Source organism: Gymnoscopelus microlampas, assembly GCF_963454915.1.
Source record: "Gymnoscopelus microlampas genome assembly, chromosome: 18".
Classification (NCBI taxonomy): Eukaryota; Metazoa; Chordata; class Actinopteri; order Myctophiformes; family Myctophidae; genus Gymnoscopelus; species Gymnoscopelus microlampas.
The window spans coordinates 26,846,557-26,868,407 of NC_139955.1; the positions used below are offsets into that span (position 1 = coordinate 26,846,557).

The window sequence follows — 21,851 nt, forward strand, 5'->3', positions numbered from 1 at the left end:
CCAACGGTGCCAGAGATTAGCTGTACACAGACAAGACAGAATGACACACACACGGACGGACGGACGGACGGACAGGGGGTAAAACATACTCTCTCGCCATGCCTTTCGGCCTGGCGGAGACAATTAAACTGACATTTTTAAATGTATCCACACACCACGTTCAAGTGACTATGCTCAATTGTGGATAACCGTGACTGGATTGAATCACTAATATATTTTCAAGGTTTCAAAATCTTTAATATTAACATTTATTCTTGCCAACTCCCAATTATCTCAGACTAATCACTCATCCATCTTGTCTAAACGAAACCTTACCGAAACAACACAAGTAGAGTAAAAGCAAAACATAACAAGTAACAAATATATGAAGTTCATTGCTGAGGACTCTACACAGAAGAAACAGAGATGAAGTGAGTGAGTGAATTTAAAAGGAAAGATGAAATATACGTCCATATCCACAAAATGATAGATTAATGTCTTAAAGCAAAACCAAATAAAGTGTACAAGGAACGTAGCAAACATATATCTCATCAAAATCGCTGCATGTGGACATCTGACTACCAGACAATGAAAGCATTCTGCAATATAAACATTCAAAGGATATAAAAGAATGCCAAAATGTCATGATCATTATGTGATAAAAGGTACCGCAAGTAACATGATATTTACCAGATGAAAAACCATTAAGTTACTGTATAATATGTCCCTGATATTGATCTAAACTAACAATTCTTACCTCTGGTGACCCATCAGAGTCTCCAAAAGCCTCAGCAAAATCATTTATAGATTTCCTCATAGTGTCGTCTGCAGGCAGGGTGTTGTCGTTATAAGAGTGGACAAACTTGAAGTCACTGGTTCTAGACCCTGTGGTCAGATAGGCGTCATAATTGTAAGTGCTGCGTAAAGTTCCTGTGCCATCAACTTCTGCATAATTTGGAGGGAGATAAGCACTAGGGATGGCAACCGCTCCATCGTACAACAGTCTGGGCTTTCTCCTTTGACAAAACCTCACACCCAGGATGACAATAATGAAGGTCAGGAAAAAGGTGGACACAGACACCAGTGCAACGATAAGATACGAGGTCAGTTTAGAGTTGTTCTCGTCATAAGACATATCTTTAAGTTCAGGAACTTCAGCCAAGTTGTCAGAAATTAGTAAATATATGGGACAGGTGGCAGAGAGAGAAGGCTGTCCATTATCTTTCACTGCCACGATGAGGTTCTGCTTCATGCTGTCAGATTCAGAAATGTCTCTCTGTGTCCTGATCTCTCCACTGTGGAGACCAATAGTGAAAAGTCCCGGGTCTGTGGATTTGACAATATGATAGGACAGCCATGCATTTTGTCCAGAGTCTGCATCTACTGCTATCACCTTGGACACCAGAGAGCCCCCCAGAGCTGCTTTGGGGACCAGCTCTGTCATAAGAGAGTTGCCCTCCGGGGCGGGGTACAGTATTTGAGGGGAGTTGTCATTCCCATCTGATATGAAGACACTGACAGTCACATTGCTGCTGAGAGGAGGAGAACCATTGTCTCTGGCTATCACATGGACTTTAAAACTCCTGAACTGTTCATAATCAAATGACCTCACAGCGTGGATAACCCCTGTATCTCCGTTAATGGATAGGTAGGAGGTCACAGGGGCACCATTCACCTCACCAGGAAAAAGAGAGTAAATCACTGTGCCATTTTGTCTCCAGTCAGGGTCTAAAGCAGAAACCGAACACAAGGTGGACCCAGGTTTGTTATTTTCAGTCACATAAGCACTGTATGATTGTTCTTCAAACGCAGGTGGGTTGTCATTGATGTCACCTACTGATAACTGAATAATTTTAGAAGATGACAGAGGTGGAGAGCCCTTGTCTGTGGCAGTTATTGTAATGTTGTAATCAGACACTAGTTCACGGTCCAGTCCACTTATTGTCACCAATGAATAATAGTTTTTGATTGATGCAATGAGCTTAAATGGAACATTTTGCTGAATGGAGCAAATTATCTGTTGGTTCTTTTCTGAGTCTCTGTCATTTACATTAATGATGCCCACTTCTGTACCAGATGGCACATTCTCTGGTATGGGGCTAGTCAGAGATTTTAGATGTACAACTGGGGCGTTGTCATTCATATCAGTAATACTTATAATAACTTTTGCATCAGAAGAGAGACCATACCCATCTTTTGCCTCAACAAACATTTCATATTTGGATCCCTCTTCATAATCAATCTCACCTGTTACAATGATTTCTCCTGTTGCCTGATCTAGGGAAAACAACTTTTGTGACTTTTCAGACATTCGGCTAAATTCATATGTCACTACTCCATTCAAACCTTCGTCTGCATCTGTTGCACTCACAGTAATGACTGGAGTTTTTAAAGGTGAGTTTTCAGGTAGACTAACTTCATAGACGGCCTGACTGAACACCGGGGCGTTATCATTAGCATCCAATACAGTGACGTGTAGGATTACAGTACCTGATCTCTGTGGAGAACCACCATCTAGAGCCGTCATTATTAATTTAATTTCCTGCTGCTCTTCTCGGTCTAACTCTTTATCTAAAATCAATTCACCATATTTGCTACCTGCACTTGTCGTCTGGATTTTCATGACAAAGTTATCATTGCGTTGCAGTGTATAGCTCTGAACGGCATTATTGCCTATATCTGCATCATGGGCGGCATTAATGCGATACCGGGCTCCTTTGACAGCAGATTCACTAATTTCTAATTTGATAACCTCTTTTGGGAAAACAGGTGAATTATCATTAATGTCTTGGATCTGAAGTGATATACGATGTAATTCTAAGGGACTCTCCAAGAGCAACTCGAATTTCAAAAGACAAGAAGGCTTTTCTCCACAAAGCTCCTCTCGGTCCATCCTCTCCGCGACGATAAGATCCCCATTTCGAAGATTGAAATCAAAATATTTCCACTCCTTTTCTTCCATATCTAGACGAGCTTTACGAGCAGCTAGTCGACCCAGTTCAAGTCCGCGGTCCTTGGCTATATTTCCAATAACAGATCCTGGCTTCATTTCCTCCGGAATAGAATAGCTCAGGTCACCATGAGCGCAATGGAACACGAAAAGGAAAAAGACAAAGCCACAGCATTGAAGAAAATACCCCTTCCCAACCATCCTCGTAACAGCAGTTATGTCCTGGATGTAGCCTACTTAATAAATATTAGTATCCAACTAAAGAAATATCAGCAGACAAAGAATTCTTGATTGGCTTCCACAACAGCTTTCGACAACATTCTAGACTGTATGCCTCAGTTACGTGTTCCCATTGGTGGGTGGTGAAGACATTAGGCTACGTATAGAGCATTTCACTCTGCTGGTGTACAGCGACATCGCGAGTGCAAATGACACATAACAGATACACGGTTATAATCATGTAAACCAATCTCAACTCTCTTGTAGCATTTAATGTAAGAAATTGCATCAACACACGTTAGCAAGTTAATTGTACATAACTTTGCACCATTAATGACGAAAACTTTCCCCTCGATATTGAGAACTGTCTGTCTGTCTGTCTGTCTGTCTGTCTGTCTGTCTGTCTGTCTGTCTGTATTATTCATCAGTATGTTCACTCTCTGTATGCTTTTTATCTGTCCTTTGCACATTTAAACAAGCTTAGTGCTTAATGAGCTTTCCAGTTAGACCTTGTATTGTGAATTTGTACTTCCATGTACTGTTATGTAGCCTACTGTCATGTACTGTTCTCATGTCTTACTAAATAAAGTACATCAATAAATAAATCAATCAATCAATCATCTCGACCGTTCATCTGATCAACTTCACTATTAGCGGTGGGGTGCATACTATTACTTAGGACACAATATACTGAAGTGTTAAGTGTGAAGTCAATTTAATTAACAGTTGCGGGCCTTCTCTGAACGGACACTGCCCTAAAGATACACCTTCAGGAGGCTGCAATTCAAAAATGGCCCCTGTCCAAGTCCTAACCTACCCCATGTCCTAACCATAACCTACCCCCCCCCCCCCCTCTCTCTTTCTTTTTTTGTACATATTTTTCACCCTTCATACCAGTAACCTGTAAACTGATTGTATGACATTCTGTATAGTAGTGTGTATATCTGTCTGTCTCTTATATGTCATCATGATTTGTGTGCGTGGGCATCTCATCTTAAACAAGCTACATGCTTAACTGAGCTATCCAGTTTAGCAGACCTTGTATTGCGAATTTGTACTTCCATGTACTGTTATGTACTGTCATGTACTGTTCTCATGTCTTACTAAATAAAGTACATCAATCAAAACACGTGTTCCAAAAGGGAGCCACGCTCACGACGGGCACCAATGTATTTATAAACGTGCTTACGTTTTTCTTTATTTAATCTTTATATAAGGTCGCTAATCACTAAACAATATTTGCAAAGTAGCCTACCAGAGCCTTATCTGTTTCTTAACATTGCAGTGCAAAGGCAGATCGAGGGATCAGCACCACAGACAGCGAACATTACACAGAAACAAAATAACTCGAGTTTTGTCAAAAGAAATGTGATAAATATAAATTTATCATGACACCAAGTTATATATGTTATGCAAAGCATAGTCGAATGCACACAGCAATGCACAAAATGTAGAGAATAAAGTTGCAATACCACTAGGCCTAAATTAAATACTAAATTACAAGTAAAAGGCCTGCATTCAAAATGTAAGTTGACTAAAAGTACAAAGGTATAATTGGCATTAAAATGACAGTACTGAAATAAAAGTAGGCCTACTTATTCTTTTCCAAATATGTCAAACTTCGTCGAAAATAGTTTATCTACAAGCTTTACTATTCCTTACAAGCGTCCTCGACCTCAATGCTGATCCACAATGCGCCGCATCAACGTTGTAGATCGGTTATTTTGGAAAGTATAAAATGGGGCTTAATAACAATGTATGTTCTGTAATAATAATCTAAATCTGAAAAGTAACTAGTAACTAAAGTCAAATAATTGTAGTGGAAAGTTGTATTTCAATTTCTTTGCTTCAGATTATATTCATTACTTCCCATTATTTAACCTTAATAGGCCTTAATAAATCACCTTATAATTAACAACAAGCTCTGGATCTTGAAATCTCCTTTGTTAATGCATTCTATTTATGTTCTTGTGAATACATACTTTATATCAAGAACGGTTTTGTCTTTGTGGCTGCATGCTTGGGGCATGGGGAAGATGGGACCTATTCATATTTGTCTCTTAGACACCCCTAGACTGGGCATATACACCTCACTCAAAACAAAACATTTCAACCTTTTGGAAAATCATAATATGCTCACTAGACGATATGAAATATGTTGGAAATAGAGAAACCAACAGAAAAACAAAAACAAAAAAAACAACCATTAAATATTAAGAAGTCATTGAACTTCTTCTTGTTCAATATGTAGAGACACCTTTGCAGATGTTCCAGTTGAACATAAACAAAGAAATAATGGGGGGGGGGATTATTTTTGAACAAGTCCCAACTAAATGGACACATGTTGGTTAGTAAAAAGGGTTTCTGCAACATATTCCTCCCTCTTGCAGCCCAGCTGAGTCTTGACATGCCTCAGTGAAATTAACTTTTTCTGAGATTGTGGATTTAGATTATCATTGTAAGATCTCAAAACAAAACTCTGGTTCTACAAGACCACATATAGGCCGCATAATTGTAGTAGTGTTGTCAAAATGTACCGGGGATAGTTGCATCGCATATCACTTCAGATCCAAGCAACAGCTCATTCAAATAACAGTCTCGCTTTGCTCCTGTGACAAAAAAAAAAGTTCTGGAGCTTCAGCAAAGTTAACTTCATTAAGTAAATACATGACACAGATGGCAGAGAGAGAAGGCTGTCTGTAATATTTCACTCCAGAAATAAGATACTGTTTCAAGCCTGAAATGTTCTTTTGAGACCTGATATTATTTTCCCATGGAAAGCAATAATGAAAAGTCTTGGATCAGCATATTTCACAAAAAGAAAGGGCAACCAGGCTATGTGTAAAGACTGCATCTATTGCTATTTTATTGAACAGTGACCCCCCCCCCCCCCCTCACTCTCCCACAAGTTACTTTGGGGGTCAACTCTGTGATAAAATAACTACACTCTGGGATGGGTAGAGTATCTGAGGAGACCTGTCAACGTTATTTGTTATCAAGACTTTGACAATCACTTTGCTGCTGAAGGAGTAATATCTCTGGCAATGTTTATGTTAAATCTCCTGAACAGATCATAATCAAATGACCTGATGATCAACCCCATTATGTCTCAGTTAATGGGGAGGACACCATGAAACTATTAACCTCAACATGCAGGTATAAGAGGATACATTGTTCACAAAAGAACAATTTATAACGTGGAACAACATTCGTTATTTTCATGTAGGCAGGGTAGAACAGTTCCTCAAATGCAAGGGTTGTTGATACTAATGATAACTGCAGTTTTAACCAGAAAGAGCGAGAGGTGGGGGGCCCTCATCAGTTGTAGTGACTAGAAGCTCGCCCCCGCTACGCGGGGGCTCGCGTCTAGCCCGCGGCCACGCCCACGTAGCGCCCGCGGCCACTTGGCAGCGCATATAAGTGGCGTAGCGTCATGAGGGCCAGTGCGGCCGTGGCTCGGTCAGTGAAGACCCTGTAGCGCGGGTGATATGTGGCATAGAGGGGCAGATTTTAAATCTCCAGAGGAAACATCCGTGGGCTACCATTGGTTCAGCGATGTGTGCGGGCGCCCTGCGGGCCCTCCTCCTCCACCAATGTGCAGTATTGAGAGCCCTGACGTCACAACATTTGGAGCGATGGGCACTGCACTGTGGTTGGTTAGGGTACACCTAGGGCCCAGGTAGAACCCAGTTAAAGCCTGCATGGGCAAACCCAGTTAGGACCCGCCTTGGTCCCACATAAACGTGGCTAGTTGGGGCCCACCTAAGGGCCAGGTAGAAGCGACTTATAGCCCGCATGGGCATCGCAGTTAAGACCCACCTCGGCCCCACATAGAATTGCCTCGGTGGGGCCCACCTAAGGGCCAGGTAGAGTCGGTGGGGACCCCCCACAGGCCAATGTTAAAATGGTAGCACTTGTTCCTCAACATAGTGTGAATGTGCGTGCAAAGTTGACCACAATCGGACGCTGCATTCATGATTTGCGGCATTTTGTGCAAACTTTAGATGTGAATCTTAGCCAATCGGGATGGAATATGAAAGATTAAACAGATCCGTCTTTCTTGATCACATGACTATAGAGATCATGTGTACCGATTGGCGTGAAATGTAGATAAAATCGGAAGGAGTAATGTAAAGAAATATGTTGTATATAAGGCGGCCTCCTGGTGGAGCTATAAAAGGTAGATGTGAGAAATGCAGGGGAAATGTTTTTCCTTGACCTCTAGAGAGTGGACATACAAAGTTTTACACAGATTGGTGCAGATATAGGTAAAAACACAAATCGGACTGTTATAGCGCCACCATGAGGCTGATTAGAAAAATCTGAAGTGGAATTTCTTGCTCGGCATAGTGGGAATGTGGGTGCAAAGTTGCACGGAAAGTGCATGCTGTGTTCATAATTTGAGGCATTTTGGTCAAAACGGAGCAGTCCTGGAAACTTTGGAAGCCATTTTTAGTCAATCAGGATGGAAAATGAAAAATCTGAAAGACCGTGTTTTTTTAATGACTATAGAGATACTGTGTATCGATTTGCGTGATGTTAGGACAAAATATGTAGCAGTACTGTGAGAAAATGTGTTTTGCAAAAAGCGGCCTCCTGGTGGCACTATAACAGGGCCATGTGAAAGAAATGGGGCAGAGGTTCTGAATTGGCATCCAGGGAGTGTGTGTGCACAGTTGCGCTGCGATCAAGCCAACGATGCGGGAGATTAGCTATCCACAGACCGTCGGACGGACAGGGGGTAAAACATACTCTCGCGCCATCCCTTTTGGCCTGGCGGAGACAATAAAAAAGCTAAAGTAAAGGAAAAGACCATTACAGCAACAAAAGTAGTCAACAAACTATACTGTAAAACATTGGCCACATTGTCAAATAATTTAAGAAAGAGGCAAACATGTTGAAAATAGCCGATCTACAAGCTTACAACGCCTGTCAACGTGAGGCGTTGTGAGCTTGTAGATCTGCTATTTTCACAATATTGACTTGTGGAACGGAGTCAAACAAAATTAGGGGGGTCCCCAGTTCAAATATGATTATTTGGGGGGGGGGGGGGGGGGGGGGGGTTAGCCACTGCCCTAATCGGACCGAAATGATCTGAAATTACTACATGACCATAATGCAGCCTAAACGTGCGTTGCACGGGGCGGTCCTGCCATTACGTTAGTTACTGGTGTTACTGTGGAGCAACACCAGAAGACACACACAACATACACCATCTACAATGGACTAACGGAGCAGCAAGAAGAACAGTTACCGCACGAACGTGCATTGTTGACAAAGTGATTGCACAGCCGCTGCAGGCATGCCAACCACGTTAGCGTTAGCTACATGCCAACTATCACAGCGCCCTGTCCGTCGTCGCTGCGACTGACTCTGATGGCTACAGCCATAGATATATAAACACTACAGCAAGCTCTCTGAGATGCCATTGTGTGGGAGCTGCTCTTAGCGTGACACGACCAATGAGAGTGAGCGCTTTCGTTGTTGCTAAGATACGGTGCATGGCACACGGCGTCTCTGCCCCATAGCTTGTAGATCGCTCACACATGATTGGCGTAGGCTGCGTTGCTGTCGACGCTGATTGGCTGCATGTTGCTGTGACGTTGAAATGGGGTGCCAGGTCTGCTTTGTGTAAGCGATTTTGGGCTCATTTGGGCGCGCTTTTGGGCTGTTTTCCATAGAGCACGGCAGGGCTTGTTTCTGTCCCGTGACGGATGTGGCAAAGAAGGTGCAAAACGAACCATCCGGAAGTAAAGTGCGAGATGAAATATATAGCACTTTTTGATTATTAGAGAAGGAGACAGATGTGAAGGTGGAAAATGGAATGTAGGAGATGTGAGTGAATTGGGCCACTCCTGTGGGCGGGGGGCTCAATAGAACCATTGGGGTTTGGGAAGGAGACGCTCTCTGTTTGAGTGGTGAGATTGTAACATTACAATCTGACACCAGTTCTCTGAAAACTAATTAAACTCTCCTCACAACAGTAGTGGTATATACAAATGCACAATATAGTTGATCTTCTACAGATGTACAGTATATGTTTCCAACTGAATATAGTATTCCATCCTTTAACAAGACTAAAATATCACTTTTAAACCAGTTTCCAACAGCATTGTAGACAGCGTGCCTCTGTATTGTGTTGATTCATGTGGTGAGCATAGTAGATATGATGCATCATCACTAAAACATGCACACACCTGACAAAATGTAAATAGATCCACAGACCTAATGCAATCCATTTTATAAAACATAGTTCAGACACTTAATCACTAAATCTTTAATTAAGATTTGCAACCATATCAAGCTGTTGCTGCGTTTTGATTTTCAAGGGCTCAGAAAATGTCAGCAGCATTGATAGAGATATAAAGCATTAGGAGTAAAAGGCTCTGGCAAGGCAATAATTGAACATTATTCATTGAAAAGTTTGCAAAAATACCAGACATCATATTTCCAATTTATCATATATAGACAAAGACAAAAAAGCTTGAGTGATCATTTACTTTTTGTGAGTCAAAATCACTAGGAACAAAGCTAACACAAATCAGTGATTTCAGAAACAAGTGACTATGCTCAAGGTTTCCTCACTTTTTATATTATGTATTTTTGCCAAATCAAAAATTATCTCAGACTAATCTCTCATCCGTCATATCTAAACAAAACTTTATCAAAACAACACAAGCAATGTAAATCTAAATCCTAACCAGCTAATATGCTGAGTGTTACTGGAGTGCATTGCTGAGGACTCAGCACGAAAGAAACAAAGAAATTAAGTGAATGAATGAATTAAAAAGTCATGTAGTAAAGTAATGTCTTAAAGAAAAAACAAATGAATAGCTTAGAATTAAGGAAAGTAGCCTATAGCATTATCAAATACACTGGATGTGGGTATCAGACCACAGACAAAGAAAGATAGTAGTATACTGCAATACAAACCATTCAAAGGATATAAAATAATACAGCAATAGTGCCATGATCATAATCATATGTGATATAAGGTACTGCAGTTAACATGATATTTAAAAGAATGTATATGACTATCAAATAACAACATGTCCTTGATATTGATCCAAACTAAGGATTCTTACCTCTGGCGACCCATCAGAGTCTCCAAAAGCCTCAGCAAAATCATTTATAGATTTCCTCATAGTGTCATCTGCAGGCAGAGTGTTGTCATTATAAGAGTGGACAAACTTGAAGTCACTGGTTCTAGACCCTGTGGTCAGATAGGCGTCATAATTGTAAGTGCTGCGTAAAGTTCCTGTGCCATCAACTTCTGCATAATTTGGAGGGAGATAAGCACTGGGGATGGCAACCGCTCCATCATACAACAGTCTGGGCTTTCTCCTTTGACAAAACCTCACACCCAGGATGACAATAATGAAGGTCAGGAAAAAGGTGGACACAGACACCAGTGCAACAATAAGATACGAGGTCAGTTTAGAGTTGTTCTCGTCATAAGACATATCTTTAAGTTCTGGAACTTCAGCCAAGTTGTCAGAAATGAGTAAATATATGGGGCAGGTAGCAGAGAGAGAAGGCTGTCCATTATCTTTCACTGCCACGATGAGGTTCTGTTTCATGTTGTCAGATTCAGAAATGTCTCTCTGTGTCCTGATCTCTCCACTGTGGAGACCAATAGTGAAAAGTCCTGGGTCTGTGGATTTGACAATATGATAGGACAGCCATGCATTTTGTCCAGAGTCTGCATCTACTGCTATTACCTTGGACACCAGAGAGCCCCCCAGAGCTGCTTTGGGGACCAGCTCTGTCATAAGAGAGTTGCCCTCCGGGGCGGGGTACAGTATCTGAGGAGAGTTGTCATTCCCATCTGAAATGAAGACACTGACAGTCACATTGCTGCTGAGAGGAGGAGAACCATTGTCTCTGGCTATCACATGGACTTTAAAGCTCCTGAACTGTTCATAATCAAATGACCTCACAGCGTGGATCACCCCTGTGTCTCCGTTAATGGATAGATAGGAAGTCACAGGGGCACCGTTCACCTCATCAGAAAATAGAGAGTAAAGCACTGTGCCATTTTGTCGCCAGTCAGGGTCTAAAGCAGAAACCGAACACAAGGTGGATCCAGGTTTGTTATTTTCAGTCACAAAGGCACTGTATGATTGTTCTTCAAACACAGGTGGGTTGTCATTGATGTCACCCACTGATAACTGAATAATTTTAGAAGATGATAGAGGTGGAGAGCCCATGTCTGTGGCAGTTATAGTAATGTTGTAATCAGACACTAGTTCACGGTCCAGATCACTTATTGTCACCAAAGAATAATAGTTTTTGATGGATGGAACAAGCTTAAAAGGAACATTTTGCTGAATGGAGCAAAATATCTGTTGGTTCTTTTCTGAGTCACTATCATGGACATTAATGATGCCCACTTCTGTACCAGATGGCACATTCTCTGGTATGGGGCTAGTCAGAAATTTTAGATATATAACTGGGATGTTGTCATTCATATCAGTAATACTTATAATAACTTTTGCATCAGAAGAGAGACCATATCCATCTTTTGCCTCTACAAACATTTCATATTTGGATCCCTCTTCATAATCAATGTCACCTGTTACAATAATTTCTCCTGTTGCCTGATCGAGCGAAAATAATTTGTGTGACATTTCAGACACTTGGCTAAATTCATATGTAACTACTCCATTTACACCCTCGTCTGCGTCTGTTGCACTCACAGTAATGACTGGAGTTTTTAAAGGTGAGTTTTCAGGTAGACTAACTTCATAGACAGCCTGGCTGAACACCGGGGAGTTATCATTAGCATCCAATACAGTGACGTGTATGATTACAGTACCTGATCTCTGTGGAGAACCACCATCTAGAGCCATCAGTATTAAATTAATGTCCTGCTGCTCTTCTCTGTCTAACTCTTTATCTAAAATCAATTCACCATATTTCCTACCGGCACTTGTCTGTGTATTCAAGAGAAAGTTGTCATTCCGTTGCAGTGTATAGCTCTGAACAGCATTATTGCCTATATCTGCATCATGGGCGGGATTAATGCGATACCGAGCTCCTTTGACAGCAGATTCACTAATTTCTAATTTGATAACCTCTTTTGGGAAAACGGGAGAATTATCATTAATGTCTTGGATCTGAAGTGATATACGATGTAATTCTAAAGGACTCTCCAAGAGCAACTCAAATTTCAAAAGACAAGAAGGCTTTTCTCCACAAAGCTTCTCTCGGTCTATCCTCTCCGCCACAATCAGATCCCCGTTTCGAACATTGAAATCACAATATTTCCTCTCGTTTTCTTTCAAATCAAGACGAGCTTTACGAGAAGCTAGTTGACCCACTTCAAGTCCGAGGTCCTTGGCTATATTTCCAACAACAGATCCGGGCTTCATCTCCTCCGGGATAGAGTAGCTTAGGTCGCCATGAGCACATTGGAACAAAACAAGAAAAAAGACAAAGCCGCAGCATTGAATTAAATGCCTCTCCATAACCATCTTCGTAACAGCAGTAGTGATGTAATTGAACGTATTTATGAATACATATTGATGCCCAACTAAAAGGTTGTCAGCAGAGTATGAGCTCTTTCTTGGCTTTGGCATCAGCTTTCGACAACATTCTAGTTTTTATGCCTCAGCTTTGTGGTCACGTCAGTGGGAATGACTGCAGCCGAAGACATTACTTGGACAAATTCACTCTGTTGGTGTATAGCGACACCGTGAGGACACATGCCACACAACAGATCCAAGGGTTTATTGCATGCTATGCAAACTAAGACTCATCTTGTTTGCCAGTCTTTAACTTTAAGAATTTGCATCCATAAATGTTACAAAGAACTTGCATTTAACTTTTAGTTTTTAATTTAACCTATATTTAACCTGGCAGGCCATTTATCTCTAATCAAGACCGAAAGCAACATTTGCAAAGTACCACAGCAATAGGCCCATCAGATCCATAATAACACAGAGTGCAAAGAGAAGTTCAGCACCATGGACAGCGACAGTATGCAGAAGGGGGGAGCAGCCTTTACATTTGAGTCTTGTGTGCATGCGTGCGCACGCGTGTGCACACACACACACACACACACACACACACACACACACACACACACACACACACACACACACACACACACACACACACACACACACACACGTGCGCGCGCGCACACGCACACATGCACTAAGGAATATTTCTATTCAGCCAATTACAACGCAAAGCCTGTAGGCATGCAAGGTCAAAACGATCTGCTATAGTTCAAACCAAGCGTCAGAATGGGGGTAAAATGTGATTAAAGTGATTTTCAATGTGGCATGGCTGTTGGTGCCAAACGGGCTGGTCTGAGTAGTTCATATACAGCTGATCTACTTGGATTTTTACGCACAACCGTTTCTAGTGTTTACAGAGAATTGTGCAAAATAATGGCCACGACTGCATGGTTCGAGCTGATAGAAGAAAAGCAACAGTAACTCAAATAACAACTTAAAACAGAGGTATGCAGAAGAGCATCTCTGAACGCACAACACGCCGATCCTTGACGCAGATATGCTATCAGCTAAGAAACGGAAATTAAGAATTTCCATCTACAACAAAAATGTAAACAAATGACTTGCACCTATAAGGTCGCATCACTATGACAAAAGAGTTTACCTCAGGTCTGTCTGTCTGTCTGTCTGTCTGTCTGTCTGTCTGTCTGTCTTTCTGTCTGTCTATTGTAATACTTTGTATTATTTATAATCACTAAATTCAAGTCTCACTCATTTCTCATCCATCATATCTAAACAAAACTTGACCAAAACTACACAAGTAGTGTAAAAGTAAAACATAACCAGTTGCTGATGACTCTACTTGGAAGAAACAAACAGATGAAGTGAAATAAAAAGGAACAATTAAATATACGCCTATATCTAAAAAATGAGAGATTAATGTCTTAAAGCAAAACCAAATTAAATGGACCATAAAATTAAGGAAAGTAGCAAACATATCTCATCAATACACTGGATGTGGACATCTGACCCCACCAAACAAAGACAGAAGATACTATTCTGCAATACAAACATTTGAAGGATATGAGAATGTCAAAATAGAGCCATGATCATATGTGTTACAAGGTACTGCAGGTAACATGACACTTAGAAGATGAAATGTATATGTCCCTCATATTGTTCTTAAATAACAATTCTTACCTCTGGTGACCCATCAGAGTCTCCAAAAGCCTCAGCAAAATCATTTATAGATTTCCTCATAGTGTCGTCTGCAGGCAGAGTGTTGTCATTATAAGAGTGGACGAACTTGAAGTCACTGGTTCTAGACCCTGTAGTCAAGTAGGCATCATAATTGTAAGTGCTGCGTAAAGTTCCTGTGCCATCAACTTCTGCATAATTTGGAGGGAGATAAGCACTGGGGATGGCAACCGCTCCATCGTACAACAGTCTGGGCTTTCTCCTTTGACAAAACCTCACACCCAGGATGACAATAATGAAGGTCAAGAAAAATGTGGACACCGAAACCAGTGCAACGATAAGATACGAGGTCAGTTTAGAGTTGTTCTCGTCATAAGACATATCTTTAAGTTCAGGAACTTCGGCCAGGTTGTCAGAAATAAGTAAACATATGGGACAGGTAGCAGAGAGAGAAGGCTGTCCATTATCTTTCACTGCCACGATGAGGTTCTGCTTCATGCTGTCAGATTCAGAAATGTCTCGCTGTGTCCTGATCTCTCCACTGTGTAGACCAATAGTGAAAAGTCCTGGGTCTGTGGATTTGACAATATGATAGGACAGCCATGCATTTTGTCCAGAGTCTGCATCTACTGCTATCACCTTGGACACCAGAGAGCCCCCCAGAGCTGCTTTGGGGACCAGCTCTGTCATAAGAGAGTTGCCCTCCGGGGCGGGGTACAGTATCCGAGGAGAGTTGTCATTCCCATCTGATATGAAGACACTGACAGTCACATTGCTGCTGAGAGGTGGAGAACCATTGTCTCTGGCTATCACATGGACTTTAAAACTCCTGAACTGTTCAAAATCAAATGACCTCACAGCGTGGATCACCCCTGTGTCTCCATTAATGGATAGGTAGGACGTCACAGGGGCACCGTTAACCTCACCAGGAAATAGAGAGTAAATCACTGTGCCATTTTGTCGCCAGTCAGGGTCTAAAGCAGAAACCGAACACAAGGTGGATCCAGGTTTGTTATTTTCAGTCACATAGGCACTGTATGTTTGTTCTTCAAACACAGGAGGGTTGTCGTTGATGTCACCTACTGATAAGTGAATAGTTTTAGACGATGACAGAGGTGGAGAGCCTTTGTCTGTGGCAGTTATTGTAATGTTGTAATCAGACACTAGTTCACGGTCCAATTCACTTATTGTCACCAATGAATAATAGTTTTTGATTGAAGGGACAAGCTTAAAGGGAACACTTTGCTTAATGGAGCAAATGATCTGTTGGTTCTTTTCTGAGTCTCTATCATGCACGTTAATGATGCCCACTTCTGTACCAGATGGCACATTCTCTGGTATGGGGCTAGTCAGAGATTTTAGATATATAACTGGAGCATTGTCATTCATATCAGTAATACTTATAATAACTTTAGCATCAGACGAGAGACCATACCCATCTTTTGCCTCAACAAACATTTCATATTTGGATCCCTCTTCATAATCAATGTCACCTGTTACAATTATTTCTCCTGTTGCCTGATCTAGGGAAAACAATTTCCTGGACTTTTCAGAAAATCGGCTAAATTCATATGTAACTACTCCATTCACACCCTCGTCTGCATCTGTTGCACTCACAGTAATAACTGGAGTTTTCACAGGTGAGTTTTCAGGCACACTAGCTTCATAGACGGCCTGACTGAACACCGGGGCGTTATCATTAGCATCCAATACAGTGACATGTATGATTACAGTACCTGATCGCTGTGGAGAACCACCATCTAGAGCCGTCAGCAATAACTTAATGTCCTGCTGCTCCTCTCTATCTAACTCTTTATCTAAAATCAATTCACCATATTTGCTACCAGCACTGGTTGTCTGGGTATTCAAAATAAAGTTGTCATTCCTTTGCAGTGTATAGCTCTGAACGGCATTCTTGCCTATATCTGCATCATGGGCGGTATTAATGCGATATCGAGCCCCTTTGTCGGCCAATTCACTAATTTCTAACTTGATGACATCTTTTTGGAAAACGGGTGAATTATCATTAATGTCTTGGATTTGAAGTGATATGCGATGTAATTCTAAAGGACTCTCTAAGAGCAATTCGAATTTCAAAAGGCAAGATGGCTTTTCTCCACAAAGCCCCTCTCGGTCTATCCTCTCCGCGACAATCAGGTCCCCGTTTCGATCATTGAAATCACAATATTTCCTCTCGTCTTCTTTCACATCAAGACGAGCTTTACGAGAAGCTAGTCGACCCACTTCAAGTCCGAGGTCCTTGGCTATATTTCCAATAACAGATCCGGGCCTCATCTCCTCCGGGATAGTATAGCTTAGGTCGCCATGAGCCCATTGGAGCAAAAAAAGAAAAAAGACAAAGCCACATTGTTGAACAAAATTCCCCTTCTTAACCATATTTATAGCAGCAGTAGTGTCCACTCTAGTTGAACGTAGTCTATTATCAACATGTCAGATATCCAAGTAAAAGGTAATGTGTTAGCAGACTACGAGTTCTTGCTTGACCATGACAGCCGCTTTTGACAACATTCTAGATTTTATGCCAGAGCTATTTGGTCACGTTGGGTTGTAGACGTTGCAATTCACTGTGTTGGTGTATAGCGACACCGTGAGGATCTGAGGACACATGCCACAACAGATCCAGGATAAAATGCAATATGGAAACGAATCAACTCATCTTGTTTGTCAGTAACTTCAATAATTTCTATCTACAAATGAAAAACAAAACAAAACAATACAAAAAAAGGGCTCGCACCTAGCATATTTAAATTAACATTTATTTAGCCTGGCAGGCCATCTGTATCTAATCAAAACTGAAAGCAAAATTCGCAGGGTACCACAGCAATATGCCCATCTGATCGAGTGCAAAGAGGAATTCAGCACCATGGACAGCGACAAGTGGGGAAAGCGGCATTTGCATTTGACTTTTGTCAAAATAAATATGAATATATAAAGTCTGTTCATATTCTAAAGACAAAATAGGCAAATGTAACCATAATCAGTTACTTTACGTTGTACATTCTGGTAATTAAGTTATTCTCCGCTCCGAGTAATATCGTACCATGAAAACCCCAAGTTCATAACCCAGAATTGACTCAGTGTAGGCTCAAATGTTGCCAACCCCACACGAAATTTCAATGAATCACTCATAGCCTTGATGTTATTTCATGTTGGTCATCACCTTCAATATGAAATGTTATATTTGCCAACTCTAAATTACCTTAAAATTATATAATTTCCAACCAAGTGTGAACAAAATGTTGCCTGACAATGTAAAGCAGTATCAATTCGTGACTAAATAATGTTTTACCTAACATACAGTATAAGCATCTCTGAGTAACATATACTCCGTTCTGGAGAGAGGAAAAAGGAAATAAAAAAGAAAACGTTTAAAATGAGGTTGAAAGAGGAATAGCCTTGGAACAAGAATATTTGACAACCAAAGTTTTAAAACACCAGACAAAAGCATATCAACACCCATGAGAAGAGTTACTGTATAAGGGCCACATTTAGAAAATATATGTTCAATATAAAATCCCCTTATATCATTAAATTAGGCCAATGGTGAGGCAGGACGGACAAAATTAAATTGTTAAGGATATAATATTACTATTAAGTTGTATTGTTTCCTTTTAAATTACCTTGAATGACAAGTATTACCTGTGGTGACCCATCAGAATCTCCAAAAGCCTCAGCAAAATCATTTATAGATTTCCTCATAGTGTCGTCTGCAGGTAGAGTGTTGTCATTATAGGAGTGGAGAAACTTGAAGTCACTGGTTCTAGACCCTGTAGTCAGGTAGGCATCATAATTGTAAGTGCTGCGTAAAGTTCCTGTGCCATCAACTTCTGCATAATTTGGAGGGAGATAAGCACTGGGGATGGCAACCGCTCCATCATACATCAGTCTGGGCTTTCTCCTTTGACAAAACCTCACACCCATGATGACAATAATGAAGGTCAAGAAAAAGGTGGTCACAGACACCAGTGCAACGATAAGATACGAGGTCAGTTTAGAGTTGTTCTCGTCATAAGACATATCTTTAAGTTCTGGAACTTCAGCCAAGTTATCAGAAATAAGTAAATATATGGGACATGTGGCAGAGAGAAAAGGCTGGCCATTATCTTTCACTGCCACGACGAGGTTCTGCTTCATGCTGTCAGATTCAGAAATGTCCCGCTGTGTCCTGATCTCGCCACTGTGGAGACCAATACTGAATAGTCCTGGGTCTGTGGATTTGACAATTTGATAGGACAGCCATGCATTCTGTCCAGAGTCTGCATCTACTGCTATGACTTTGGACACCAGAGAGCCCCCCTGGGCTGCTTTAGGGACCAGCTCCGTCATAAGAGAGTTACCCCCCGGTGCAGGGTACAGTATCTGAGGAGAGTTGTCATTCATATCCGTTATGAAGACACTGACAGTCACATTGCTGCTGCGAGGAGGAGAACCATTGTCTCTGGCCATCACATGAACTATAAATTTCCGGAACTGTTCATAATCAAATGACCTCACAGCGTGGATCACTCCTGTGTCAACATTAATAGATAAATATGAAGACACTGGAGCACCATTCACCTCACCAGGTAAAAGAGAATAAATCACTGTGCCATTTTGTCTCCAGTCTGGATCATGGGCAGAAACGAAACATAAAGTGGAACTGGGTTTGTTATTTTCAGTCACATAGGCACTGTATGATTGCTTCTCAAATACAGGAGGGTTGTCATTGACATCACCCACTGATAAATGAATAGTTTTAGAAGATGACAGAGGTGGAGAACCCTTGTCTGTGGCAGTTATTGTAATGTTGTAATCAAACACTAGTTCACGGTCCAGTTCGCTTACTGTCACCAAAGAATAATAGTTTTTGATGGATGGAATTAGCTTAAAAGGAACATTTTGCTGAATGGAGCAAAGTATCTGTTGGTTCTTTTCTGAGTCTCTATCATGCACGTTAATAATGCCCACTTCTGTACCAGATGGCGCATTCTCTGGTATGGGGCTAGTCAGAGTATTTAGATATATAACTGGAGCATTGTCATTCAGATCTGTAATACTTATAATAACTTTCGCATCAGAAGAGAGACCATATCCATCTTTTGCCTCTACAAACATTTCATATTTGGATCCCTCTTCATAATCAATGTCACCTGTTACAATGATTTCTCCTGTCACCTGATCCAAAGAAAATAACTTTTGTGACTTTTCAGACATTCTGCTAAATTCATATGTAACTACTCCATTCAGACCCTCATCTGCGTCTGTTGCACTAACAGTAATAACTGGAGTTTTTAAAGGCGAGTTTTCAGGTAGACTAGCTTCATAGACGACCTGGCTGAACACCGGGGCGTTATCATTAGCATCCAATACAGTGACGTGTATGACTACAGTACCTGATCTCTGTGGAGAACCACCATCTAGAGCCGTCAGTATTAACTTAATTTCCTGCTGCTCCTCTCGGTCTAACTCTTTATCTAAAACCAATTCACCATATTTGCTACCAGCACTGGTCGTCTGGGTATTCATGACAAAGTTGTCATTCCGTTGCAGTGTATAGCTCTGAACGGCATTATTGCCTATATCTGCATCATGGGCGGCATTAATGCGATACCGAGCTCCTTTGACAGCCGATTCTCTAATTTCTAATTTGATAACATCTTTTGGAAACACGGGTGAATTATCATTAATGTCTTGGATCTGAAGTGATATACGATGTAATTCTAATGGACTCTCCAAGAGCAACTCGAATTTTAAAGGACAAGAAGGCTTTTCACCACAAAGCTCCTCTCGGTCTATCCTCTCCGAAACAATCAGATCCCCGTTTCGAAGATTGAAATCACAGTATTTCTTCTCGTTTTCTTTCATATGAAGTCGAGCTTTACGGGCAGCCAGTCGACCCACTTCAAGTCCGAGATCCTTGTTTATATTTCCAATAACAGATCCTGGCTTCATCTCCTCCAGAATAGAATAGCTCAGGTCACCATGAGCATATTGGAACGCGGAAAGGAAAAAGACAAAGCCACAGCATTGTAGAAAATACCCCATCGCAACCATCCTCGTAATAGCAGTTGTTTCCTGGATGCACATGATAAATATTAGTATCCAACCAAAAAACTAAACTAAACAAAATCACTATATTTCACCACACTATTTTCACGACAGCTTTCGACAACATTCTAGATTGTGTGCTTCAGCTATGTGTTCACGAGGTGGATACAGCAGACGAGCAATTCACTCTACTGTCTCTGCTGGTGTATACTATACAGCATTGGAACTGTTATGTATACACCATTTGCACTCGCGGTGTCGCTATAGCGTATAGCGACACCGCGAGTGCAAATGGTGTATACATAACAGTTCCACGGTTATAATGTCATTCATGCAAACTAATCTCAACTATCTATACTCTACCCTTTTAGCCTTTAATTTGAAGAATTCTCATCTATAATACAAACTTTAACAAGTTACTTGACCATAACGGTGCGCCTGCCTGCCTGCCTGCCCGCCCGCCTGTTATATATTGTTATATATTTGTAACACTGCAAATAAACCTCTAACCAGGCAGACCACTCATCACTAAACAACATTGCAGTCAAAGAAAGATTCAGCACCATAGACAGCGACATTAAACAGAAAAAAAACAGACAGAGCAGAGTGGAAGATGCAGCAGGTTAATAATGTTGAACAGGAGTCTATTACATCAGTAATACAAGGAGACATTGCAATAATAACTAGAAAAAGTTCTCCTCGGAGCACAAGTCTCCGCCAGGTCAGGTAGATTATTGTGGCCTCCTGGTGGCGCTATAATAGGCTAATGTGAAAAGGCTGCTATTTCTTCTTAGGCCTTGCACGACAATCGGACGGACACTGCTTTCATGATTTGAGGCATTTTGTTCCAAAAATGTGGTTTGCTAAATTAGACCTGCTGGTGGCGCTATAACAGGCCAATGTGAAACGGGTGGCATTTCTTCCTGGGCCAAGTGGGAATCTCTGTGGAAAATTTCACGGAAATCGCATGCTGCCTTCATGATTTGAGGCATTTTGTTCAAAATGAACCAATCAAACTTTGGAAGCCAATCAGGATGGAATATGGAAAATCAGACAGATCCGTGTTGATCACATGGCTATAGAGATACTGTGTACCGATTTGTGTGTTTTTTGGACAAAATCTGTAGGAGTAATAGCACAAAATGTGTTTTGCAAAAGTTGGCCTCATGGTGGCGCTGATCGGAAAAATGTGAGGCATAGGTTCTGCTGTGGCATGCAGGGAGTGTGTGTGCGCAGTTTCACAGCGACAGGGCCAACGGTGGCAGAGATTAGCTGGTCACAGACAGAAGGACACACACACACACACCCTCTTCATTCAACAACCTAAAACCTTCGAATTATTCTATCACAGAAAATAAAGTAGATGTGTAGGTAAACATTTCTGACAAAGAAATGCATAATATGTTATTAATATTAATTAAAATGAACACGATGTTGCATTTGAATGCTCCAGAGGTCCGATTTTTTTTACTCAAACGTGATGGCAAATTATG

At 41.2% G+C, this 21,851-nt stretch overlaps 3 protein-coding genes across 3 annotated transcripts in view; all 3 read right to left on the reverse strand.

The window, feature by feature from the left end:
• LOC311065419 (protocadherin gamma-C5-like) overlaps positions 1-21,851 on the reverse strand; it is a gene marked incomplete at its 5' end in the record, with an annotated part of 366,358 nt that overhangs the window by 306,617 nt on the left and 37,890 nt on the right. The window lies entirely within an intron of this gene.
• LOC311033414 (protocadherin gamma-A6-like) lies at positions 372-12,642 on the reverse strand (the record flags this gene model as incomplete). Its single annotated transcript, XM_084040922.1, has 3 exons — positions 12,075-12,642; positions 737-2,577; positions 372-386 (listed from the first exon to the last, which is right to left on the reverse strand). The coding sequence occupies exons 1-3, from the start codon at positions 12,622-12,624 to the stop codon at positions 372-374; spliced, it is 2,406 nt and encodes an 801-aa protein (XP_083897048.1). The 5' UTR covers positions 12,625-12,642.
• On the reverse strand, positions 12,747-20,262 carry LOC311033415 (protocadherin gamma-A6-like; the record flags this gene model as incomplete). The annotated part of the gene is made up of 3 exons (XM_084040923.1): positions 12,747-12,824; positions 14,314-16,046; positions 19,704-20,262. 3 exons carry the CDS (start codon positions 20,260-20,262, stop codon positions 12,747-12,749), a joined length of 2,370 nt encoding a protein of 789 aa, XP_083897049.1.